The sequence below is a fragment of the Ranitomeya imitator genome, chromosome 1 (assembly GCF_032444005.1).
Source record: "Ranitomeya imitator isolate aRanImi1 chromosome 1, aRanImi1.pri, whole genome shotgun sequence".
Classification (NCBI taxonomy): domain Eukaryota; kingdom Metazoa; phylum Chordata; class Amphibia; order Anura; family Dendrobatidae; genus Ranitomeya; species Ranitomeya imitator.
Window position 1 is genome coordinate 1225892557 of NC_091282.1, and position 27971 is coordinate 1225920527.

The 27971-nt window shown below is 44.6% G+C and overlaps 1 protein-coding gene across 1 annotated transcript in view; it reads left to right on the top strand.

Annotated features, from left to right (window-relative positions):
- Positions 1 to 27971, top strand: part of SFXN5 (sideroflexin 5) — a 345747-nt gene that overhangs the window by 201946 nt on the left and 115830 nt on the right. The window contains exon 12 of the mRNA XM_069745104.1: positions 21854 to 21939. Coding sequence (XP_069601205.1) covers positions 21854 to 21939 — 86 coding nt within the window. The remainder of the gene's footprint in view (positions 1 to 21853; positions 21940 to 27971) is intronic.

Consider the following 27971-nt stretch of genomic DNA (forward strand, 5'->3'; position numbering starts at 1 on the left):
GAAGAGTAGAAGGTCCCGGTGTGCTGATATACAGACTAAGCAGGTGTCATCTTCTATCTACAGCTTGTGCACCTACGGCCGGAGCTTACTAGGAGAGCCTATAATAGAATGTCACACTTGTTGGTTCAAGGGCTCACCGAAGGATTCACCGATTCCTCAGTGGGCCAGTCTGAGCCTGGTCAGATATATCCGATTCCTGGATTTTCACTGAACTACAGTATCTATCTATCTATCTATCTATCTATCTATCTATCTATCTATCTATCTATCTATCTATCATTTATCTATTTATGTATTATCTATTATCTTTCTATTATCTCTCTATCTATTTATCTGTATATTTGTCTATTATCTATCTATTATCTTGCTATTATTGATCTATTATCTATCTACTATATATTATCTGTCTATTTTCTATTATCTATCTATTATTTATTGATCAAATATATATCTTATCAATCTATTGATATCTTTCTGTTGTCTATTTATCTATTATCTATCTTTTATCTATCGATCATCTATAATCTACCTATTATCTATCTATTATTGATCTGTTATCTATCTTATTATCAATCTATTGATTATCTATTATCTATCTATTTCTTATCTATCTGTTATCTATCTATTATCTCTATATCTATTATCTATTTTTCATCTATCTATTATCCCACCACTCTTATCCCTTCCCTAACCCACCTCTTCAACCTATCACTAACTTCTGGCACCTTCCCTTCTGCTTTCAAACATGCCACAATCACGCCTATCCTTACAAAGCCAACCTTCGATCCAACAGCTATGTTATTATTATTATTATTTATTATTATAGCGCCATTTATTCCATGGCCCTTTACATGTGAGGCGGGCTATACATAATAAAAACAAGTACAATAATCTTGAACAATACAAGTCACAACTGGTACAGGAGGAGAGAGGACCCTGCCCGCGAGGGCTCACAATCTACAAGGGATGGGTGAGGATACAGTAGGTGAGGGTAGAGCTGGTCTTGCAGCGGTTTGGTCGATCGGTGGTTACTGCAGGTTGTAGGCTTGTCGAAAGAGGTAGGTCTTCAGGTTCTTTTTGAAGGTTTCGATGGTAGGCGAGAGTCTGATGTGTTGGGGTAGAGAGTTCCAGAGTAGGGGTGATACGCGAGAGAAATCTTGTATACGATTGTGGGAAGCGGAGATGAGAGGGGAGTAGAGAAGGAGATCTTGTGAGGATCGGAGGTTGCGTGCAGGAAAGTACCGGGAGATGAGGTCACAGATGTATGGAGGAGACAGGTTGTGGATGGCTTTGTACGTCAGGGTTAGGCTTTTGTAGTGGAGTCTCTGGGCAATGGGGAGCCAGTGAAGGGATTGACAGAGGGGAGAGGCCGGGGAATAGCGGGGGGACAGGTGGATTAGTCGGGCAGCTGAGTTTAGAATAGATTGGAGGGGTGCGAGAGTGTTAGAGGGGAGGCCACAGAGCAGGAGGTTGCAGTAGTCAAGGCGAGAGATGATGAGGGCATGGACTAGGGTTTTTGCAGATTTATGGTTGAGGAATGTACGGATCCGTGAAATATTTTTGAGTTAAAGGCGGCAGGAAGTGGAAAGGGCTTGGATATGTGATGTGAAGGAGAGATCAGTGTCAAGGATTACCCCGAGACAGCGAGGGGACTGGGGAGAGTGGGCAGCCGTTTACTGTAATGGATAGGTTCGATGGAGGGGGGGGAGGGTCGTGTGAGATGGGGGAAAGATGATGAATTCTGTTTTGTCCATGTTAAGTTTTAGAAATCTAGCGGAGAAGAAGGATGAAATAGCAGACAGACATTGAGGGATTCTGGTTAGTAGGGTGGTGATATCTGGTCCAGAGATGTAGATCTGTGTCGTCAGCATAGAGATGATACTGAAAACCGTGAGATTCTATGAGCTGTCTCAGGCCAAAGGTGTAAATGGAGAAGAGCAGGGGCCCTAGAACTGAACCTTGTGGGACTCCGACAGATAGGGGGTGAGGTGAGGAGGTGGTGTGTGAGTGGGAGATGCTGAATGTCCGGTCAGTTAGGTATGACGAGATACAGGATAGGGCCAAGTCTGTGATGCCAAGGGATGAGAGGGTCTGTAGTAATAGGGAATGGTCCACTGTGTCAAAGGCAGAGGACAGGTCCAGGAGGAGGAGGACAGAGTAGTGTCACTTTCTCTTGGCGGTTAATAGGTCATTGGTGACCTTAGTTAGGGCAGTTTCAGTGGAGTGATGTCGCCGGAAGCCTGATTGTAAGCAGGGAGCAGGAATATAGATGGGAGGACAGTTCAAGATGGACGTGTTGTTCCAGTAGTTTTGAGGCATAGGGGAGAAGTGATATGGGACGATAGCTAGACACAGAGGATGGGTCAAGAGAGGGCTTTTTGAGGATAGGTGTGATTGAGGCATGTTTAAAGCTTGAGGGGAAAACACCAGTTGTTAGTGATATGTTGAAGAGATGGGTTAGGGTTGGGATGAAGACTGTGGCGAGGTTTGGGATGAAGTGGGATGGGATTGGGTCAAGTGCACAAGTGGTGAGATGCGATCTTGAGAATAGAATGGAGAGTCGATCTTCTGTAATGGTGGAGACATTGGTTTTGGAGGTGGAGGGCTGGGAAGTCGGGAGGAAGGGCCCTGGGGGTTGTCCACTAAAACTGTCTCTGACGTTCTCAATCTTCTGCTTGAAAAATGAGGCAAAGTCTTCAGCTGAGATGAAATGCTCGTTCGAGTGGGATCTTTTCCATCTCCGCACAACAGCCCTGGAAGCTCACCTCAGTTCTTTGGTCAGGCTGGTGTGCCTGGGCTGGCTGGTGTGCATGTGCTGTCTATTGATTTTGCGAGCTTTGGTATGTGTGAGAGGGGCAAGAGATTCCAAAGCTACAGTTATTGAGGTGTTATATAGAGCGGCAGCGTCATCCGCATTGTGTAGGGAACTTATATCTGTGAGAGGGAGGAGGGATTCAGAGAGTGAGTGTAGATCAAGGTGTTTAAGATTTCTGCGAGGGTGTGCAAGTTTGTGGGTTGGGGATTGTAGACAAGGAGTGGAGAGGGAAGAGAATGTGAGTAGACTGTGGTCAGAATGAGGAAGAGGTGAGTTAGAGAGGTTAGATATGGAGCAGAGACGGGTGAAGATGAGGTCCAGTGTGTGGCCATCTTTGTGAGTGGCTGCAGAAGACCATTAAGTGATGCCGAAGGAGTGAGTGAGGCTGAAGGAGGAAGTGAGAGATAGAAGTTTAGTGGCAGCTGAGAGTGAAGTATCAATGGGGATGTTGAAGTCGCCCATGATGATAGTGGGGATGGCCGCAGAAAGGAAATGAAGTAGCCAGGTGGTTAATTGGTCAAAGAAGGTGGTGGCTGGCCCTGGGGGGCGGTAAATCACAGCCAGTTGGAGGGGGAGTAAATACGCACCTCAAAGGAAGGGAGGGTAACAGAGGGTGGAAGTGGGATTGGGGTGAAGGAGGAGTTATCTGACAGGAGAAAACCAACTCGTCCGCCATGCTTGCTGCTGGGGCGGGGTGTGTGAGAAAGGTGGAAGCCACCGTACGAAAGTGCAGTAGGAGAGGCTGTGTCAGAAGGGGTGAGCCAGGTTTCGGTGATGGCGAGGAAGGAAAGTTTGTTAGTGATAAAAAGATCATGGATGTAGGAAAGTTTGTTGCAGACAGAACGAGCATTCCATAAAGCTCCTGTTATTGGAACTGGGGAAGTGTTGGCCGGGCAAATGGGTACAAGGTTAGAGAGATTACGGAAATTTGTGATAGAGCGTGGATGGGCGGTAGAACTGACTGTGGGGATGTGAGGAGGACCAGGATTTGGAGAGATTTCACCATCAGTGAGAAGGAGCAGAGAAAGTGTTAGCAGGTGGGAGCAGGAGAGGGCATGAGGTGGCTGTCTGTGTTTGGAGACAGAGGAATGTATGTTGAGGAACAGTTCTGAGGAGGAGGTGAGATGAATGGGGAGGATTGAAGAGGAGATGAACAGTTCCTTACTAGGTGTTAGGGGATTAGGGGAGTTAGCAGAAAGTGAAGGATTATATGGGTGAAAGTGAAAATAAGCAGAAACATTGTTTACAGTGACTGGCCAGTTACTTCAGTTCCAATTCTGGTTCAATTCTGGTTTTAATTCTACATTAATCTTCAAACTTCTAGGACACACTTATAGGAATCACACTGCTGACTAAAGTCATTGCAGACTTGTACTATGCAATGTATGTACAACTAAGTGCATTCAGGTGTGAAGCAGAGAGGAGTGATCTCTTGGCCTGGGACAACTCATAAAGTCCCATGGATTCCAGTACCACCTTTATGCTGATGACACCCAGATCTACCTTTCTGGCCCAGATGTCACCTCTCTGCTGTCCAGTATCCTGGAGTGTCTATCAGCCATATCCTCCTTCTTCTCCTCTCGCTTCCTCAAACTCAATGTGGACAAATCTTAACTCATCATCTTTCCTCCATCTCATAGATCTTCCTTACCTGAGCTAGCTATCGCAATTAACGACATCACGCTCTCCCCGTACCGGAAGTCCGCTGCCTCGGAGTAACCCTTGACTCTGCCCTGTCTTTCAAACCGCACATCCAAACTTTTTCCACCTCCTGTCGCCTCCAGCTCAAAAATATCTCCAGAATCCGTCCTTTCCTCAACCGTCAATCTACTAAAATGCTTGTGCATGCCCTCATCATCTCCCACCTCAACTACTGCAACATCCTTTTCTGTGGCCTCCCTGCTGACACCCTTGCACTTCTCCAGTCCATCCTTCACTCTGCTGCTAATTCATCTCTCTCCTCGCTACTACTCCACTTCTCCCCTCTGCAAATCTCTTCACTGGCTCCCATTCCCTCAGCGTATCCAGTTCAAATTGCTAACACTGATCTACAAAGCCATCCATAACCTGTCTCCTCCATATATCTCTGAACTAATCTCCTGATATCTTCCCTCACGTAATCTCCGGTCCTCCCAAGACCTCCTTCTCTCCTCCACACTTATTCGCTCCTCACCCAAGTGCCTCCAAGACTTCTCCCGAATATCCCCTGTCATGATCCCAATGGCAGGGGATCACAAAAGGACAAGCATAAAAAACAAAACAAGCTCTAGGGTGATGGAAACTGAGCTGACCGCGATCCTGAACCTAAACACACAACTAGCTGTAGCCGGGGAACGTGCCTACGATGATTCCTAGACGTCTCGCGCCAGCCGAAGGACTAGCTTTCCCTATTAGAAGAAACACAGACCTCTCTTGCCTCCAGAGAAACACCCCACAGAAATAGCAGCCCCCCACATGTAATGACGGTGAAATGAGAGGAAAGCACATATGTAGTTATGAAAACAGATTCAGCAAAATGAGGCCCGCTAAAGCTAGATAGCAGAGGATACAAAAGTGAACTGCGCGGTCAGCGAAAAACCCTACAAAAAACCATCCTGAAATTACTTGAACTCATGTGCCAACTCATGGAACATGAGGAGTAATATCAGCCCACTAGAGCAACCAGCAAAAAGGAATCACATATCTGCAAGCTGGACTAAGACAAAATTAAGCAAAACGTGGAACAGGAAAATCAAAAACTTAGCTTGTCCTGAAGAATACAGAAGCGGGAAGCAGAGGTAACAAGACACACTGATTACATTGATAGCCGGCGAGGAAATGACAAGAAAGCCAGGTTAAATAGGAAACTCCCAATTCCTGATAGAACAGGTGGACACCAGAGACCGCAGAGAACACAAGTCACCCAGTACCATCTGTAACCACCAGAGGGAGCCCAAAAACAGAATCCACAACAGTACCCCCCCCTTGAGGAGGGGTCACCGAACCCTCACGAGAACCACCAGGGCGACCAGGATGAGCCCTATGAAATGCACGGACCAAATCAGCAGCATGAACATCAGAGGCAACCACCCAAGAATTATCCTCCTGACCATAACCCTTCCACTTGACCAAATATTGGAGTTTCCGTCTGGAAACACGAGAATCCAAGATCTTCTCCACAACATACTCCAATTCTCCCTCCACCAGCACCGGAGCAGGAGGCTCAAGCGAAGGAACAACAGGTACCTCATACTTCCGCAACAACGACCGATGGAACACATTATGAATAGCAAACGATGCCGGGAGATCCAAACCAAATGACACAGGGTTAAGAATTTCCAAGATCCTATAGGGACCGATGAACCGAGGCTTGAACTTAGGAGAAGAGACCTTCATAGGAACAAAACGAGAAGACAACCACACCAAGTCCCCAACACGAAGTCGAGGACCCACGCGGCGACGGCGATTAGCAAACTGCTGAGCCCTCTCCTGGGACAACTTCAAATTGTCCACCACATGACTCCAAATCTGATGCAACCTATCCACCACCATGTCCACTCCAGGACAATCAGAAGGCTCCACCTGACCAGAGGAAAAACGAGGATGAAACCCCGAATTACAAAAGAAAGGAGAAACCAAGGTAGCAGAACTAGCCCGATTATTAAGGGCAAATTCGGCAAGCGGCAAAAAGGTAACCCAGTCATCTTGATCAGCAGAAACAAAACACCTCAAATAAGTTTCCAAGGTCTGATTAGTTCGTTCCGTCTGGCCATTCGTCTGAGGATGGAATGCAGACGAAAAGGACAAATCAATGCCCATCTTAGCACAGAACGTCCGCCAAAATCTAGACACAAACTGGGATCCCCTGTCAGAAACGATGTTCTCCGGAATCCCATGCAAACGAACCACGTTCTGAAAAAACAGAGGGACCAACTCAGAGGAGGAAGGTAACTTAGGCAAGGGTACCAGATGAACCATCTTAGAAAAGCGGTCACACACAACCCAGATGACGGACATTTTTTGAGAGACAGGGAGATCCGAAATAAAGTCCATGGAAATGTGCGTCCAAGGCCTCTTCGGGATAGGCAAAGGTGACAACAATCCACTGGCCCGAGAACAGCAAGGCTTAGCCCGAGCGCAAACTTCACAAGACTGCACAAAAGAACGCACATCCCTCGACAAGGAAGGCCACCAAAAAGACCTGGCCACCAAGTCTCTAGTACCAAATATTCCAGGATGACCTGCCAACGCAGAAGAATGGACCTCGGAGATGACTCTACTGGTCCAATTATCCGGAACAAACAGTCTTTCAGGCGGACAACGATCAGGTTTATCTGCCTGAAACTCCTGCAAAGCACGTCGCAAGTCTGGGGAGACAGCCGACAAAATCACCCCATCCCTAAGGATACCAGTGGGCTCAGAATTTCCAGGGGAGTCAGGCACAAAACTCCTAGAAAGAGCATCCGCCTTCACATTCTTTGAACCTGGCAGGTATGAAACCACAAAATCGAAACGGGAGAAAAACAGTGACCAACGAGCCTGTCTAGGATTCAGACGCTTGGCAGACTCAAGGTAAATCAGATTTTTGTGATCAGTCAAGACCACCACACGATGTCTAGCACCCTCAAGCCAATGACGCCACTCCTCAAATGCCCACTTCATGGCCAAAAGCTCCCGATTACCAACATCATAATTCCGCTCAGTGGGCGAAAACTTTCTAGAAAAGAACGCACATGGCTTCATCACTGAGCAATCGGAGCTTCTCTGTGACAAAACCGCCCCCGCTCCAATCTCGGAAGCATCAACCTCAACCTGAAAAGGAAGCGAAACATCTGGCTGACGCAACACAGGAGCAGAAGAAAACCGGCGCTTAAGTTCCTGAAAGGCCTCCACAGCCGCAGGAGACCAATCAGCAACATCAGCACCCTTCTTAGTCAAATCCGTCAAAGGCTTAACAACACTAGAAAAATTAGTTATGAAACGACGATAAAAATTAGCAAAGCCCAAGAACTTCTGTAGACTCTTAAGAGATGTAGGCTGCGTCCAGTCACAAATAGCCTGAACCTTGATGGGATCCATCTCAATAGCAGAAGGGGAAAAAATATACCCCAAAAAAGAAATCTTCTGGACTCCAAAGAGACACTTTGAACCTTTTACAAACAAAGAATTGGCCCGCAGGACCTGAAACACCTTCCTGACCTGCTGAACATGGGACTCCCAGTCATCCGAAAAAACCAAAACATCATCCAAATACACAATCATAAATTTATCCAGATATTCACGGAAAATATCGTGCATAAAGGACTGGAAGACAGAAGGAGCATTAGAAAGTCTAAAAGGCATCACCAAATACTCAAAATGGCCCTTAGGCGTATTAAATGCGGTTTTCCACTCATCACCCTACTTTATCCGCACAAGATTATACGCACCCCGAAGATCAATCTTAGTGAACCATTTAGCCCCCTTAATGCGAGCGAACAAATCAGTCAACAATGGCAAAGGATACTGATATTTAACTGTAATCTTATTCAAAAGACGGTAATCTATACAAGGCCTCAAGGAACCATCTTTTTTGGCCACGAAAAAAAAACCTGCTCCCAAAGGGGACGAAGATGGACATATATGTCCCTTTTCCAAGGACTCCTTAACATAATCCCGCATAGCAGTATGCTCTGGCACTGACAGATTGAACAAACGACCTTTAGGAAATTTACTGCCAGGAATCAAATCTATAGCACAATCGCAATCCCTGTGAGGAGGAAGCGAATTGAGCTTAGGCTCCTCAAAAACATCCCGATAATCAGACAAAAATACCGGAACCTCAGAAGGAGTAGATGAAGCGATAGAAATCGGAGGTGCATCATCATGAACCCCCTGACATCCCCAGCTTAACACAGACATCGTTTTCCAGTCCAAGACTGGGTTATGAGTTTGTAACCATGGCAGACCAAGCATTAAGACATCATGTAAATTATACAGTACCAGGAAGCGAATCACCTCCTGATGAACGGGAGTCATACGCATGGTCACTTGTGTCCAGTACTGAGGTTTATTCATAGCCAAAGGTGTAGAGTCAATTCCTTTCAAAGGAATAGGGACTTCCAGAGGCTCCAGACTAAACCCACAGCGGTTGGCAAATGACCAATCCATAAGACTCAGGGCAGCGCCTGAATCCACATAGGCATCGACGGAAATGGCTGATAATGAACAAATCAGAGTCACAGACAGAATGAACTTAGACTGTAAAGTACTAATGGCAACAGACTTATCAACCTTTTTTGTGCGTTTAGAGCATGCTGATATAACATGAGCTGAATCACCACAATAAAAACACAACCCATTTTTCCGCCTATAGTTTTGCCGTTCACTTCTGGACTGAATTCTATCACATTGCATTGTCTCAGGTGCCTGTTCAGAAGACACCGCCAAATGGTGCACAGGTTTGCGCTCCCGTAAACGCCGATCAATCTGAATAGCCATAGTCATAGACTCATTCAGACCTGTAGGCGCAGGGAACCCCACCATGACATCTTTAATGGCCTCAGAAAGGCCATCTCTGAATCTTGCAGCCAGGGCGCACTCATTCCACTGAGTAAGCACCGACCATTTCCGAAATTTCTGACAATATATTTCTGCTTTATCTTGCCCCTGAGAGAAAGCCAATAAAGCTTTTTCAGCCTGAATCTCTAGGTTAGGTTCCTCATAGAGCAAACCCAATGCCAGAAAATACGCATCCACATTGAGCAACGCAGGATCCCCTGGTGCCAATGCAAATGCCCAATTCTGAGGGTCACCCCGCAGGAAAGATATAACTATCTTGACTTGCTGAGCAGGGTCTCCAGAAGAGCGAGATTTCAAAGAAAGAAACAACTTGCAATTGTTCCTAAAATTCAGAAAACTAGATCTATCTCCAGAAAAAAACTCTGGGATAGGAATTCTAGGTTCAGACATAGGAGCATGTACAACAAAATCTTGTATATTTTGAACCTTAGCAGCAAGATTATTCAGGCTGAAAGCCAAACTCTGGACGTCCATTATAAACAGCTGAGGTCAGAGCCATTCAAGGATTAAGAGGAGGTAAGACGCAGCCAGGCTGCAATTAAAGCTAGGCAGCAAACTCTGAGGGAAAAAAAAAAAAACTTCCTCAGACTACTTTTCCTCCTACTTCAGCCAATACGATTACCACTTTTTGGCCGGCTATACTGTCATGATCCCAATGGCAGGGGATCACAAAAGGACAAGCATAAAAAACAAAACAAGCTCTAGGGTGATGGAAACTGAGCTGACCGCGATCCTGAACCTAAACACACAACTAGCTGTAGCCGGGGAACGTGCCTACGATGATTCCTAGACGTCTCGCGCCAGCCGAAGGACTAGCTTTCCCTATTAGAAGAAACACAGACCTCTCTTGCCTCCAGAGAAACACCCCACAGAAATAGCAGCCCCCCACATGTAATGACGGTGAAATGAGAGGAAAGCACATATGTAGTTATGAAAACAGATTCAGCAAAATGAGGCCCGCTAAAGCTAGATAGCAGAGGATACAAAAGTGAACTGCGCGGTCAGCGAAAAACCCTACAAAAAACCATCCTGAAATTACTTGAACTCATGTGCCAACTCATGGAACATGAGGAGTAATATCAGCCCACTAGAGCAACCAGCAAAGAGGAATCACATATCTGCAAGCTGGACTAAGACAAAAATTAAGCAAAACGTAGAACAGGAAAATCAAAAACTTAGCTTGTCCTGAAGATTTACAGAAGCGGGAAGCAGAGGTAACAAGACACACTGATTACATTGATAGCCGGCGAGGAAATGACAAGGAAGCCAGGTTAAATAGGAAACTCCCATATCCTGATAGAACAGGTGGACACCAGAGACCGCAGAGAACACAAGTCACCCAGTACCATCTGTAACCACCAGAGGGAGCCCAAAAACAGAATCCACAACAATCCCCATCCTCTGGAATTATTTGCCCCAACACGTTCGACTATCAACCACATTCAGATCCTTCAGATTGAACCTGTAAGCTCACCTCTTCAGGAAAGCCTACAGCCTGTACTGACCCCGCTGCCTCCTCACCACTACCGGATCTACTGTCTCACCAACACCGGAGCTCCTGCAACCCTCAACCTATTGTCTCCATCCTCACCATCCAGTAGAATGTAAGCCGGCAAGGTCAGGGTCCTCGCCTCTCTGTATCAGTCTGTCATTGTTAGTTTATTCTAAGTGATATCTGTAATTTGTATGTAACCCCTTCTCATGTACAGCACCATGGAATCAATGGTGCTATATAAATAATAATAATAATCTCTATATCTAGTATGTATTTATCCATTATGTATCTATCCATCTCTCTATCATCTGTTATTATTATTATTATTATTTATTTATATAGCACCATTGATTCTATGGTGCTGTATCTATCTATTATGTATCATATATTATCTATATATCTTTTATCTATCTGTTATCTATCTCTTATCCCTCCATGTTACAGAACGTCTGTATACTTGTACCCCGTGTTTCTGCCTGTATTGTGCATGCAGTGCACTCGCTCCTTTCAGTAACAGATCTATGGTGCGAAGTCTCCAGCTGTTTCCATTTTCCCTTTAAACACCTTAAGAGCGCTTGGAGAAGAGGCCATATGCTTCTCTCTTTTTATAGAAAGTTTTTTTTTCTTGCAGCCTTCCTTCCCTCCATCCCTCGGGGTTTATTAGAATACTAATATCGCCGTCATTTATAAATGGATTTCTGGAAAACTTTTGCTAAAGTTCAGACTTTTTCACACTTTGTGCAAAGAGAAAACAACAAGTATTTTCCCAAATGTATAATGGGCAAAGTGGAAAAATGTTCTAGATAAATTACAATCACACATAAGAAATCTAGAAACTTTGGAGATCGAGTTTTATCTGGATCCGGAGCAGCTGATAGCAGCCAGGGGGTAAATTGTCACAGTGGTGAAGATGTTTTCATTTCCATTGCTCCGGTGATGGCGTGCTTTACATTGCTCCAGCAGACTCCTGGCATTGTGCATACGTAGTGTGCAGCTCCTCCACGGAGCTCCCGGGGCACAGGTCTTCTGCAGTTCAGTAGTACAAAAACAGGGGACTAAAGTCGACCCATAATAAAGTGCAACAAGGTAAACATCAATATAAATAAAAACATATCCATCTTATACGTATTAGTCCAATCGCTCAAATATCTAAAAGCATACTATACAACACATATAAAAATGTGTACCATGGCAAAAAATATGTGCCATACAGGATTAAAATATTAAATCAATACAATAGCAGAAGTATTAGTAAAGTGTAACACCCCATCAAAAACAGTATAAACCTCCCAATTGCTGCAAACACAAAAAATGTAATCTGAATAGGAAATTTTATATATAGTAAAGTAAAAACTGAAATATGTCAAAATAAAAAAAAACATGAAAGTACAACCTGTCATACAAGAACAGTCAGTGACTACTATAGTATTCAGATACAACAAAATCCTTCATATAAGTCACAACAATAGACTAATCATCTGTTCTTTTCATCGGATAGTACATATTTAATTATGGAAGGTATCTTCACACTTCGTAGTGCTAATGCATCCTCACTGTTGTCAGAAGAACGGAGCAGGTCAGCCAAGCGACAGGGTCATACTAAAGAACACGGGAGAAAAGCATAAATGAGTACTATACAGACGCTAACAAAACTAATAAAAACATGCAATATATATAAAAACAGTAAAAAGATGCCGGAAAAAACCTATGCACGGGGTCAGAGTTTCAAACGAAAGGAGCAAAACTCAAAGATTCGTTGAGTCCATCCAGATGCAGGGTGCGTAGAGTCCAAATCCATCTAGCCTCTCTTTGGGCCAGCACACGGCTAAGGTTGCCCCCACTTAGACTAGAATGGATATGATCAATTCACTTAATCCAAAGCCCTGATGGGTCACAAGAATGGTATTGTTTAAAATGTTCCAGGATGGTTTTTAATTGTTCCATATCATTCTCCTTTGCAGCTGCCATAATGTCCCGTACATGTTCCCGCACCCTGACCTTCTGGGCTCGTGTAGTGAGTCCTATATAGATCAGGGAACAGGGACATGTTGCATGGTAAACAACTGCTTGTGTAGAGCAGTTGATGGAATGTGTAATAGTAAATTTCTTACCATTAGATGATACGAATTCTTTAGTTTTTTCTATATTCGGGCAAGCGACACATTTTCCACATGGAGCACATCCCCAATTGTTGACTGGCTTACTGTTAAGACTTTGAAAAACTTGTGGTTGATTTCTTGGTATATAGTAGCTCCTCACTAAATGATCTCGCAAATTTTCACATTGTAGAGCTACTACTGTAGGTCTTGAGGGTAAGTATTGTTTCAATGTTTTGTCCACTAAAAGAATAGGCCAATGTCTTTGGAAAATCTCATGCATTTTCTGCCATTGGGAATGATACATAGTAACATAGTAACATAGTTAGTAAGGCCGAAAAAAGACATTTGTCCATCCAGTTCAGCCTATATTCCATCATAATAAATCCCCAGATCTACGTCCTTCTACAGAACCTAATAATTGTATGATACAATATTGTTCTGCTCCAGGAAGACATCCAGGCCTCTCTTGAACCCCTCGACTGAGTTCGCCATCACCACCTCCTCAGGCAAGCAATTCCAGATTCTCACTGCCCTAACAGTAAAGAATCCTCTTCTATGTTGGTGGAAAAACCTTCTCTCCTCCAGACGCAAAGAATGCCCCCTTGTGCCCGTCACCTTCCTTGGTATAAACAGATCCTCAGCGAGATATTTGTATTGTCCCCTGTGTCAACATTCTTGAAGAACCCATTTTTGGTTTAGTTGATTTAGAGTACATTAGGTCATGGCGATCAGCATTCCTTGCTCTATTATAAGCATATTTAACAGAACAATTGCTGTAACCACGTTCATAGAATCTCATCTTCATCTCAGTTGCACGTATCTCAAAGCATATTCGTCTTACCCTTAAAAATTGACTAACGGGGATGGATCTAACAACTTGTGATGGATGAGAGGAGGTAGCATGCAAAACCGCATTAACGGCTGTTTCTTTCCGGAAGATATCCGTCTGTAAAAGACCAGATACATCCTTCTTAACCATGATGGCTAAAAATTCGATATGATCGGCATATTTGTAAGTCAATCTTATATTCAGATCGTTGTTGTTCAGTTCCTTGAAGAATTTACCAAGGTCTTCTGATGTCCCCCGCCACATCAGAAAAATGTCATCGATATACCGGATCCAAAAAATGACTCGGTCCATCAACGAACACCGATCTGACGGGATGAGGTCCCTCTCCCACAGCCCCAGGAACAGATATGCATAGGAGGGCGCAAAGGCCGCTCCCATGGCTGTTCCCTGGAGCTGCAGTTAGAAGGACCCATTGAAGATGAAAAAATTGTGAGTTAACAAAAAATCTAATAACTGCAAAAGAAATTAAATCTCTTCCTGAGAAAACTTAGTCATAGAGAGATAATATCTGGTAGCCTTTAGTCCGTCATGGTGCCGAATGCTCGTATAGAGGGATTCTACATCACAAGTGACGAGGAGCATGTCCTCATCAATGTGTATGGAATCCACTCTACGAAAAAAATCTGAAGTGTCTCTCAAAAAAGATGGAATCGTCTGAACTAATGGTTTAAAAAATGAAGCGATGTACTGTACTTCCCAACATTTTCAGTCAATCCCCCAACCCCAGAAATGATTGGCTTACCTGGAGGATTCCTGGTATCCTTGTGGATTTTTGGAAGTAAATATAATGTTGGGATCACTGGATCCTTTCTCCAGAGGAGGTCGCGTATCTCTTGAGTAATAATGTTCTTATCCAACGCTGTTCCAAGAATCTTGCCCAAATATTCCCTATGAAAACATAGGGTTAAAAGTAAGTTTCTTTTAAGCATAGTGGTTCTCTCAGTTGGCAATAGACTTCAATTTCATACATCTTGCATGGCCAAACTACGACGTTGCCCCCTACGACTACGACGTCAGCGGGCTTGAATATTACGTCGTCAAGCTTTTTCAGGCGTTTAAAACCCACACGTTCTTGTGTAATCATATTGTCATTAATGATGTTACTAGAAATTTCTTCAAAATCTTTTGCTACCAACTGAACAAAAATCTCGACATTAGGACACATTGATAATGAAGGGAACTTTTTAGATTTTTGCTTGATTGATGATGGTACTTTACCTAGAGATGGCCAGTCGTGTTCTCTGCTGAGTTCTTCCAGGATCTGTAGTGCCTCCTGTTCTTCTGGCATAGGGAAATTGCACCTAGTTTCTTCATTGTGGAACCATTTTCTAAACACGAACGATCTTGCAAAGACGTGAAGATCTTTTACAGCAATAAATGGATCGAACCTACTGCTTGGTGAAAATGTGAGACCTTCAGACAAAAGATCCAATTCAACATCCGAAAAGCAATGTGTAGATAAATTAATTACCTTAGGTAAATTTTTAGATTCATGCGACCCATGTTTGGTGTTATGCAGCTTATGGTCCCCTTTCCTTTTATCACCACATCAATACAGAGGAGGACAATTCTATATTACAGGATGATTTATGTAAACTAGAAGCTTGGGCTGATAAATGGCAAATGAGCTTTAATGGGGATAAATGTAAGGTCATGCACTTGGGTAGAAGTAATAAGATGTATAATTATGTGCTTAATTCTAAAACTCTGGGCAAAACCGTCAATGAAAAAGACCTGGGTGTATGGGTGGATGGCAAACTCATATTCAGTGGCCAGTGTCAGGCAGCTGCTACAAAGGCAAATAAAATAATGGGATGCATTAAAAGAGGCATAGATGCTCATGAGGAGAACATCATTTTACCTCTATACAAGTCACTAGTTCGACCACACTTAGAATACTGTGCACAGTTCTGGTCTCCGGTGTTTAAGAAAGACATAGCTGAACTGGAGCGGGTGCAGAGAAGAGCGACCAAGGTTATTAGAGGACTGGGGGGTCTGCAATACCAAGATAGGTTATTACACTTGGGGCTATTTAGTTTGGAAAAACGAAGACTAAGGGGTGATCTTATTTTAATGTATAAATATATGAGGGGACAGTACAAAGACCTTTCGGATGATCTTTTTAATCATAGACCTGAAACAGGGACAAGGGGGCATCCTCTGCGTTTGGAGGAAAAAAGGTTTAAGCATAATAACAGACGCGGATTCTTTACTGTAAGAGCAGTGAGACTATGGAACTCTCTGCCGTATGACGTTGTAATGAGTGATTCATTACTTAAATTTAAGAGGGGACTGGATACCTTTCTGGAAAAGTATAATGTTACAGGGTATATACACTAGATTCCTTGATAGGGCGTTGATCCAGGGAACTAGTCTGATTGCCGTATGTGGAGTCGGGAAGGAATTTTTTTCCCCAAGGTGGAGCTTACTCTTTGCCACATGGGTTTTTTTTGCCTTCCTCTGGATCAACATGTTAGGGCATGTTAGGTTAGGCTATGGGTTGAACTAGATGGACATATAGTCTTCCTTCAACCTTAATAACTATGTAACTATGTAACCACCGAATCGGGTCTTCATCAATTTGTATAAATACTGAGAATTATCAGATGATTCACCAACCGAGGAATTGATACTGATCTAATACCCGATCCTTTAGAATTACGTGATCTCCACTTATTTACTTGATTCTGTTGATAGTCCATAGTATCACGTGCAAGTTTCTTCCCCTGTGTTTTTTTTAATCTGTGCTTCCCATTCCTCAGATTTTTTGGTTAAAGATGTGTCAAAGGTAGTAATCATTTCTGGGGTGGCAGCTCGTTTCAGAGTGGTATATACTGTAATTTCTGTTTCAATTGTACTAATGGAATTTTTATAAAATTCAATTAATAGTTCCATGAATTGTTACGACCCCTTGGTGCACACCTCTTCCCATCTAGATTTAAAACTTTCATCTTCAACTTCGAATGAGGGTAAGATCTGGATCCGAAGGCCATGTGGGATGTATTTTTTTTTTACATAGTTTTCAAGGAATGCCCTGTTCCACCATATTTTAGTCCTCTTATGCATCAGCCGTTGTATTTTAAGTTGTAAAGTGCTCAAATCATTATGTTCCCCTGCCCCCGTGCAGTTTGACTCACCAAACACCTGGGCTACTTGTGACAGCCAGACACTATCTCTGGCCTTGAAATCCATATGTATCAGGAATACAAACTTCTGTGAAAATACACAGCACAAATATACAGGAAAGCAAATTAGTACCCTCACTAAACATTGGACACGAGGATATAGCAAATCAATCACACCAAATATGGTTAAAAAAAAAAGTCACCGTATCCTTATTGGAAAAATATAAAGGCAGTTCTACGCAAGATAGACATAAACATATAAAAAAAAAACGCGTATAATGAACTAAGATAGAAAAATGTATTCATATAAACAAAACAATTTACAAAACATTTAAAAATATAGCCAAAGGTGCTTGCAATTAGAGCCAAACAGATGAAATGACACCACCACAGGGCAGATGAAGCAAAGATCACATATATGTACCGTTAATTGTAGTAATCCGCACTATGCCAAAAGAGTATCACCGCCCTAAGGTTGCAAAAACAAAGTATGCACGAAAATAAGCCATATAATATGCCCATGCTTATATCGCTGTGATTATTCAGAATATATATTGATATTGCCAAGAATACATATAAGTTCGCTTACCAGTGCCCAGATGATGGTGCCACTTCCCCTACGCGCGTTTCAGCGGCTTCCCTTCGTCGGAGGGGGGGGGGGAGTGGCATCATAACCTCGACATGTTCCTTTTAAACCCAACAAGATCAATCACCGTGCGTCAGACCTTCAATCACATGACGGCAATAGACAGGAAGTTGAAGAGTGCCGGTATTTGAAGTCCAAAACTAAAAGTGTTTAACCGGAAGTGAGATAATGCGGTCATATGACCGTGATTCACAGGAAGTCAGAAGAAAGGACTGCCGGTATGTGTAGTTAAATTAAAATGCAAACGGGAATAAAGTTGACTAAATATCTTGTTAAAGGACCAAAACTTGGTGCATGGCGGACCGACATCACCGGAACCCATGTGGCCGACGAGTGCCTCACGGCGGTAGCAAAACGCCAAGTCCAGATCCCGGCCCAAGTGTTAAAGGGGGGCGGAGACCCGACCCAGTGCCTCGCCCACCACTTAGATTGACACAGTCATCGGCAACCCGCCCAGCGCATCAGCACGCATGCGCACTGGCCATATAACATAGTGACTGCTTACTAAGTCAAACAAAAAAATGGTGAGAGCTTAAACCTAACAATATAAGATAAAGGTGAACCTGTATCTATATCCAACAGAGTGTAATAGAACTAAACCCCAATATAGATGAATAAGTTTAAAAATGCGATCAAAATGACAATAAAAGAAAATGCCACCAACATATACATATTGATCAAAAATTATTAAAATTCAGTGATGACAGCACCCCAAATGTGCTACTAGAAGAACGACCGGGAACGTGATAAAGTGCGCAAGTAAAGGTCTATAGTGACTGATGGTTGTAGGATAGCATTTTGTCGCTGGTCTCTAATAGGTTTTCCTCCAGGATTGCCCTGTATTTAGCTCCATTCATCTTCCCATCACTTCTGACCAGCTTCCCTGCCCCTGCTGAAGAAAAGCCTCTTCACAGCACGATGCTGCCACCACCATGTCTGATGGTGGGGATGCTGTTTTCAGGGTGATGTGCAGCATTACTTTTCCGCCACACATAGCGTTTTGCATTTAACCCAGTAAATTATGCTTAGATCTCATTTGACAAGAGCTCCTTCTTCCAGATGCCATTTAAGGGACACAGCGAGCATATGGGAAAAAGTGTTCTTGTTAGGTGACACTAAATTTGAATGTTTTGGGATAAATGCAAAATGCCATGTGTAGTGGAAAACGAACACTTAATATTGCTCTGAAACCACCATCCCCACATCACATATCGTGGTAGTGGTGGCAGCATCATGCTGTGGGGAGGCTTTTCTTCAGCAGGGGCAGGGAGGTTGGATAGAGGTGATAGGAAGGTGGATGGAGCTAAATACAAGGCAATCCTGGAGGAAAACTTGTTAGAGGCCTCAAAAGACTTGAGACTGGGGAGTAGAGTAGGTTCATCTTCCAGCAGGACAACCATTACATATGCAAAGCTGGTCGAGACAGACTTGCGGCAGTAATTGCAGCAAAAGGTGGTCCTATAAAATGTTGACTTGGGGGGATTCAATACAAATGCACTGAACAAATTTCAGAGATATGAATCACATACCTATCGTCTGTCTATCTGTATCTGTTTATTTCCCTGTGTATGTATATATCTGCGTGCACGTATCTGTACAATGAAATGGATAAAATGATGCTGATTATCAAAGGAAATGAAATCACTGATGAGTTTTTAGATGAAGGATAAATCTGCCGTTCTTACACAATTCACCAAAAGCGCAGATCTAACGAGCGAATATTTACACTAAACTTCATATAGAAAAACATATGGCCGAGGAGGATTCTCCCGCACAATCAGTGAGTCACCGCGGCCAATAAACTCCCCCTCAGATACGTCTGCACTGTACGGGAGCCAAAGCCAAGCGCTGCCTCTTATAGGGGCACCGCAGTTACTGTTCCTCGTATGCAGCTTTATCTCCGCCGTTAACTCATCACATATGCGCTCTGGACGATCTATTCTGTACTCACCCACTTTTTTTCTAATTATAAGTTGTTTTTTAAAAAAAAATATTTTTTTTCTTTTTCATCTTTTCTTCTATTGAGTTTTTTTTTCCAAATTTGCAATAGAAATCCACAAATCTGCTCACTCCTGTTTCTCAACCTGTTATATTCTCTAAATATGTAATTTTTTTTTTATCAGTTGTAAATGCGGCTGTTCTCCTGAATCCAGCGATGATTTTCTTTTGGTCCTGCACCTCTCTATTCCTGAGATATGGCCTCGTCTTCTCTGTATACAAATACAGTCTTGTTAACCAAGTGGGAGTGGTCTGGAACTCCTCATTGTGACATTTTCACGAAGGCCACACCCAGCTGGTTAAAAAAAAATACATGGTTTATGGACAAGAAAGAGGTGCCATATCTCAGGAATAGAGAGGTGCGGGAAAATAAGAAAAACAACCAGATTCAGCAGGAGAACAGCGGCATTTACACCAGGTGAAAAAAAGTTCTTTATGGCAAGGGACAGGTCCTATTTAAGAGATTTCAAAAAAGCCTTTCCTGAAATCTGAAAAAAACTAAGCGGGGTAAGCATCTTTCCATTTTTCAGTGGATAATTTGAGCCTATTTTGTTCTTTTTAACCACTGCTGTAAGTCCACCCCAAAACGTGTTTCGCCCTGCTTCTTCAGGGGGCTGTTGTAATATTATAATGTGTTCTTACTACTGATGTACATAAGCTACCTATATACCATGCATTATCTGTGTATACAGAGTTTAGGACCGCATAGGTGGTCCTTTTTGCCCCCCTTATTTGACATACTGTCACCTTTTGTGTGTGTTTTGAGCAGGTCTATTGCTGTCCCTTTTTTATGAGGCATCTTTTGTTTGTAATTTTAGACTTTTATGCATATTCAATAAACTTAACTTTTGAAGGGATTTTTTGTTTTCTCTATGCCCTGGATCGTGCCTTTATCTTTCCTGGGCATTTTGTTGTATCAGATAAATAAGTCAGAAAATCCAATACTTTCCAGGAGTTAAGATTTGTTGTGGAATTTCACCAAAACCAGAAGATTGAACAAAGAGGGCAAATTATGATTCCAAAGCATCTAGAACGATGGAGAATCTGTCACCAGATTTCACAAAACACATTGTATACATATCTAAATAGAGCAGGCGGTGATTTTAATAGCGGATGAGAGGGCGGAGATTGAATAGCTGTCAGGCTGGGTGGGCGGAGATCGAATAGCTGTCAGGATGAGTGGGCGGAGATTGAATAGCTGTCAGGATGAGTGGGCGGAGATCGAATAGCTGTCAGGATGAGTGGGCGGAGATCGAATAGCTGTCAGGATGAGTGGGCGGAGATCGAATAGCTGTCAGGATGAGTGGGTGGAAATTAAACAGCTGTCAGGCTGAGTGGGCAGAGATTTGACATCTGTCAGTGTGGGTGGTTGAAGATTGAATAGCTGTCAGGGCGGGTGGGCGGAGATTGAATAGCTGTCAGGGCGGGTGGGAGGAGATTGAATAGCTGTCAGGGCGGGTGGGCGGAGATTGAATAGCTGTCAGGGTGGGTGGGCGAAGATTGAATAGCTGTCAGGGTGGGTGGGCGAAGATCGAATAGCTGTCAGGATGAGTGAGCGGAGATCGAATAGCTGTCAGGCTGAGTGGGCGGAGATTGAATAGCTGTCAGGCTGAGTGGGCGGAGATTGAATAGCTGTCAGGCTGAGTGGGCGGAGAGTTTACAGCTGTCAGGGTGGGTGAAGATTGAATACTCATAGACTCATGAGCACTGTCACTCTTCAGGATTATGATCAGGATTGTGCAGTCAGTCTGACCTGAATTTTCATGGTAAGTACACTAGCCCCATCAGGTCTGTTAGACTTATGTAATGCTATGTGCAGTTTGTATAGTGAATTCTGATGACCGATCTTCTGAGGGAAATCTGATTTTGGTCCTGATTTCCCTGTGGATGTCTCATGCCATGTGGCTGCTTCAGCCTCTGGCTATAATGGTCATATGAGACTGGACATCGTCACAGGCGGCCTCCACAGGCTCAGGGCAGATGACTATTTGAAGGTAATCCACAATCATTCAGATTCTCGCACTTTTCCATTGAATATAACCGTAAAAGTCCAGACCACAGAATCCATGCTGGATGGACGTGCCACGTGTGGATTTGTGGAGCCCTTATTCAGTCTACTGTGATTCCAGGGGAATATTCTGCATGTATGCACCAGGTGGTTCGCAGCCCCCAGGTGGTTTGTTCTCCAGGGGACACATATGTCTGATGATCACACGTGACGTGAAATAATGCTGAGCATGTCTGTGCCGTATCAATGTCTAATCCTCCTTCCTTTCTCTTTCCAGGCGCTGCTAGAGACAGCTCTCACCAGAGTGGTGCTCCCCATGCCTATCCTCGTTCTACCTCCCATTATAATGTCTGGACTTGAAAAGTAAGTGCTCCGTCCGCCCCCTAAACCATCGCCATAGTCCATCTCTGCTCACATGAGAATGCCATGCAATGATTAAAATGAGGCGGCTTTCAGCTGCAGCCTGACACCAATATCCTTCCAACCACGTGAGGCAGGAGATCCTGGTGCCCATCCCACGTTCATCACTTGAGTATATTTTCAGTCATGTCCACTTCAGGGGGGCTGAAGAAGGAGAGTGTAGACCGCCGCCGGCTTCTTCAGATGTGGGAGATGGGTGGGCTCTTTTTCTTTTGTTGCCTATATTCTGTTGTACAAGCGCTAGGGCCCGAAGGATTGTGAAAATGTAGATTTTGGGGCACCATATCTAAGCTGGATCAGTAAATCATCCAAAATGGCCAATTTTTATCTTTTTATTTTAAAATTAAATGCAAACTCTGATTCGTGTGGCCGGAGGCTGCTGCCTGACAAAACCCTCATCTGTCAGGTTGGAACTTTTTATTCGATCACAATGATGAAGATGATGATGACCAATAATGATGATGATGGCTGATGGCTATAATAGCCGATGATGTGTCCAATGATGATGACCGATCACGATGATGATGATGGCCGATGACTATGATGGACGTTGACGAGGATAGCCCATCATGAAAATGGCCACAATGGTTGATTATACACAATTTTGCGCCAGCAAGTGACCTTTGTTTTTGTTTTTTTTGCAAATGTCCTTGGTCTTATAGCTTTGATTGGTTAGATCACAAGATATTTAATGGTTTCCACCTTCTGTACACTAACTATTTTAGACCTCCCAAAAATAATCTACATTTTTTAAATATTTTTCTAAATGTATTTTTTGTAACCCTTGACTGAAATGTAGAGTGAACAGAGTCTAATTGGCTGCTGGTGTAAATATTCTCTGCTCAGTAGTGAGATGTCGATAGGCTGTCTCGACAGCCAGGAATTTAATGAAAGCCCATATAGGTGAAATGTTAGGCCCCCCCCATACACATTGGATAGCTGTCTCCCCTTTGCACAAAAACACTCAGCCGATATTCTCTGTGAGAGAGCCACTGCCAGACTCCTCGGATTTCTGCAAGGCTCCCTGTCGTTCCGCAGGCTCCTCGCCGTTCCACAGGCTGCTCGAAGTATCAAATGTCTCAATGACACACCAGTTCCTCATCGTTCCACCGCCTGCTCTGTGTTCCGCTGGCTCCTCGTCCACAGGCTACTTGAGCTCTTGTAGACTCCTCTGCATTCTGCAGGCTTCTCACCATCCCGCAAGCTTCGTGGTGACCCTTTGACGTTCCTCAGGCTCCTCGATGACCCGCCGGCCCCTTGACGCTGCTCAGGCTCCTCAGTCATCCACAGTCTACTTGACGTTCCTCAGGCTCCTCGATGACCCACAGGCCCCTTGACGTTGCTCGGGCTCCTCAGTGATCCCCAGTCTACTTGACGTTCCTCAGGCTCCTTGGTGACCCACAGGCTCCTTGACATCCCTGAGGCTCCTCGGTGTCCTTCAAACTCCTATAGCAGCGGCTCATAACCCAGACCTCAAAAGGATCAGCCATTGGAAAGCAGATGTGACCGATCCTTCTTTTCCCTTATAACATCTGTTGAAGGAGTCAAGAGGCACCATACTCTTTAGATTGACAGATGATCCCGCCACAGTGCTAAAAAAAAGATGGTGGTAGTGACAGAAAAATAACAAGAGTAAAAGTTAACAAAGTTATGGCTGATAAAATGCAGCAAAAAAAAAAAAATAATAAAAGCAGGACCTTGGCTTGTAAAGGGTAAAAATCATTGATAGGGACAAGGTGGGCAATTCTCTGCCTCCATGGTTGCATAGCATCAAGCATCCTTCCAGTACAGACCAGTTGGGGCAGATGTCACACTGCTAGCGGAATGGAGACCTCTTTGATGTGAGGAGCTGTCCGCCTGCAGGACAGGAGGTCACATAGCCGGAATACATTACCTACAATGGCTTCAAAGCCCCATATCTGCCATCTGGATTTATTGCCAGCTTGTTTCCATGTTAGAGGCAGGTTATCTGCTTGTGATCTTAGAGCACAATATGATCTGCCCTGGTTTTATGACGGCAGCTACCTGTGGCTTATCTTAGCCTGTGTCAGGTTGTGTGTAGACCTGTTTGATGGCACCTCAGGTGAGCCCTCCTAATGGGGCAACATGCTTGTGAGATCTCTCAGATAGCTGCTAATGATCAATACATGTCCATGAGCCATGAAGGTGAGCAAAGGGCATCTACCCCTAGGAAAGGCAGAGGATGTGTCCAGAAGGTGGCCAAAAAATTTCATTAATTAGGATTCAGTGTATCCCCTCCATAGTGTTAGTCATAGGAGGAAAGCTAGCTAGCTGATCTATATAGGACATAATACCTTCCCTAACAGACAGAAGTCATGAAACCCATCACATGAGAAACAAGAGTCTGAAAAACCCCTTTATTCCACAGACATGGGACATATCGCTACTAACCCGGTATATGCAGCTTTACCGAACAACTGTAAGACTCGTACATTGTGTTCTACTTACACAATATCAAGAGTCACACGGCACATCAATAATGTTAATAAAACCAGGAGCACATACTCCTCCTTGTGACATTAATGCCTGACCCCTCCTCGTGGCACTAATGCCTGACTCCTCCTCGTGACATTAATGCCTGACTCCTCCTCGTGACATTAATGCCTGACTCCTCCTCGTGACACTAATGCCTGACTCCTCCTCGTGACATTAATGCCTGTCTCCTCGTGACATTAATGCCTGACTCCTCCTCGTGGCACTAATGCCTGACTCCTCCTCGTGACATTAATGCCTGACTCCTCCTCGTGGCACTAATGCCTGTCTCCTCGTGACATTAATGCCTGACTCCTCCTCGTGGCACTAATGCCTGACTCCTCCTCGTGACATTAATGCCTGACTCCTCCTCGTGACATTAATGCCTGACTCCTCCTCGTGACACTAATGCCTGACTCCTCCTTCCTCGTAGCACTAATGCCTGTCTCCTCGTGACACTAATGCCTGTCTCCTCGTGGCACTAATGCCTGACTCCTCCTCGTGGCACTAATGCCTGACTCCTCCTCGTGGCACTAATGCCTGACTCCTCCTCGTGGCACTAATGCCTGACTCCTCCTCGTGACATTAATGCCTGACTCCTCCTCGTGACACTAATGCCTGACTCCTCCTCGTGACACTAATGCCTGACTCTTCCTCGTGACACTAATACCTGACTCCTCCTCGTGACCGTAACACCTGACTCCTCCTCGTGACCCTGCCGCCTGACTCCTCGTGACCCTGCTGCCTGACTCCTCCTTGTTACCCTGCCACCTGACTCCTCCTTGTGACCCTGCCGCCTGACCCCTCCTTGTGACCCTGCCGCCTGACTCCTCCTTGTGACATTGCCGCCTGACTCCTCCTTGTGACATTGCCGCCTGACCCCTCCTTGTGACCCTGCCGCCTGACTCCTCCTTGTGACACTGACGCCTGACTCCTACTTGTGACACTACCGCCTGACTCCTACTTGTGACACTACCGCCTGACTCCTCCTTGTGACACTGCCGCCTGACTCCTCCTTGTGACCCTGCCGCCTGACTCCTCCTTGTGACACTGCCGCCTGACTCCTCCTTGTGACTTTGCCGCCTGACTCCTCCTTGTGACTTTGCTGCCTGACTCCTCCTTGTGACCCTGCCGCCTGACTTCTCCTTGTGACCCTGCCGCCTGACTTCTCCTCGTGACACTGCCGCCTGACACCTCCTCATGATATTGCCGCCTTACTCCTCCTTGTTTCTTCCATGTTCCAGACCTCACCCAACATTTGATCAAATGATTGCTAAAGCAGGCACAAGGGTGCAAGTTAATGTGCTTTCATTTGACAAAAACTAACAGCATGACCTCATAGCTCTCTTATTTGCCAAAAACCACCACAGTTTATCTTGTCAGACTCTTAGCATTAGTGCGTCATTCTTTTGTTTGAGCATGCTGCCAGCACAATAGGTCCTAGAACTTAACTTCCTTTACTTTACAACACATGCATGTAAACTTACCCCAATTTATACAGTTTGCTTGGAGAGACTTTCCGAAATATAACAAGTGGATAATGTGAGGTCCATATAAATTGGGATGATTTTGGTGTGGAACAGCTAGAAAGCACTAAATACACTGCTGTAAAAAAATAAAGGGAACACTTAAACAACAGAATATATCTCCAAGTAAATCAAACTTCCGTGAAATCAAACTGTCCACTTAGGAAGCAACACTGGTTGACAATCAATTTCACATGCTGTTGTGCAAATAGAATAGACAACAGATGTAAATTATTGGCAATTATCCAGACACACTCAATAAAGGAGTGGTTCTGCAGGTGGGGACCACAGACCACATCTCAGTATCAATGCTTTCTGGCTGATGTTTTGGTCACTTTTGAATGTTGGTTGTGCTTTCTCACTCATGGTGTCATGAGACAGACTCTACAACCCACACAAGTGGCTCAGGTAGTGCAGCTCATCCAGGATGGCACATCAATGCGAGCTGTGGCAAGAAGATTTGCTGTGTCTGTCAGCGTAGTGTCCAGAGGCTGGAGGCGCTACCAAGAGACAGGCCAGTACACCAGGAAGCGTGGAGGGGGCCGTAGGAGGACAACAACCCAGCAGCAGGACCGCTACCTAAGCCTTTGTGCAAGGAGGAACAGGAGGAGCACTGCCAGAGCCCTGCAAAATGACCTCCAGCAGGCCACAAATGTGCATGTGTCTGCACAAACGGTTAGAAACTGACTCCATGAGGATGGTCTGAGTGCCCGACGTCCACAGATGGGGGTTTTGCTCATAGCCCAACACCGTGCAGGACGTTTGGCATTTGCCACAGAACACCAGGATTGGCAAATTCGCCACTGGCGCCCTGTGCTCTTCACAGATGAAAGCAGGTTTACACTGAGCACATGTGACAGACGTGACAGAGTCTGGAGACGCCGTGGAGAGCGATCTGCTGCCTGCAACATCCTTCAGCATGACCGGTTTGGCAGTGGGTCAGTAATGGTGTGGGGTGGCATTTCTTTGGAGGGCCGCACAGCCCTCCATGTGCTCACCAGAGGTAGCCTGACTGCCATTAGGTACCGAGATGAGATCATCAGACCCCGTATGAGACCATATGCTGGTGAGGTTGGCCCTGGGTTCCTCCTAATGCAGGACAATGCCAGACCTCATGTGGCTGGAGTGTGTCAGCAGTTCCTGCAAGATAAAGGCATTGAAGCTATGGACTGGCTCGCCCGTTCCCCAGACCGGAATCCGATTGAACACATCTGGGACATCATGTCTCGCACCATCCACCAGCGTTGCACCACAGACTGTCCACGAGTTGGCGGATGCTTTAGTCCAGGTCTGGGAGGAGATCCCTCAGGAGACCATCCAATGCCTCATGAGGAGCATACCCAGGCATTGTAGGGAGGTCATACAGGCACATGGAGGCCACACACACTACTGAGCATCATTTCCTTGTCTTGAGGCATTTCCACTGAAGTTGGATCAGCCTGTAACTTCATTTTCCACTTTGATTTTGAGCATCATTCCAACTCCAGACCTCCGTGGGATATTAGTTGTGATTTACGTTGATAATTTTTAGGTTTCATTGTTCTCATCACATTACATAGTAACATAGTAACATAGTTAGTAAGGCCGAAAAAAGACATTTGTCCATCCAGTTCAGCCTATATTCCATCATAATAAATACCCAGATCTACGTCCTTCTACAGAACCTAATAATTGTATGATACAATATTGTTCTGCTCCAGGAAGACATCCAGGCCTCCCTTGAACCCCTCGACTGAGTTCGCCATCACCACCTCCTCAGGCAAGCAATTCCAGATTCTCACTGCCCTAACAGTAAAGAATCCTCTTCTATGTTGGTGGAAAAACCTTCTCTCCTCCAGACGCAAAGAATGCCCCCTTGTGCCCGTCACCTTCCTTGGTATAAACAGATCCTCAGCGAGATATTTGTATTGTCCCCTTATATACTTATACATGGTTATTAGATCACCCCTCAGTCGT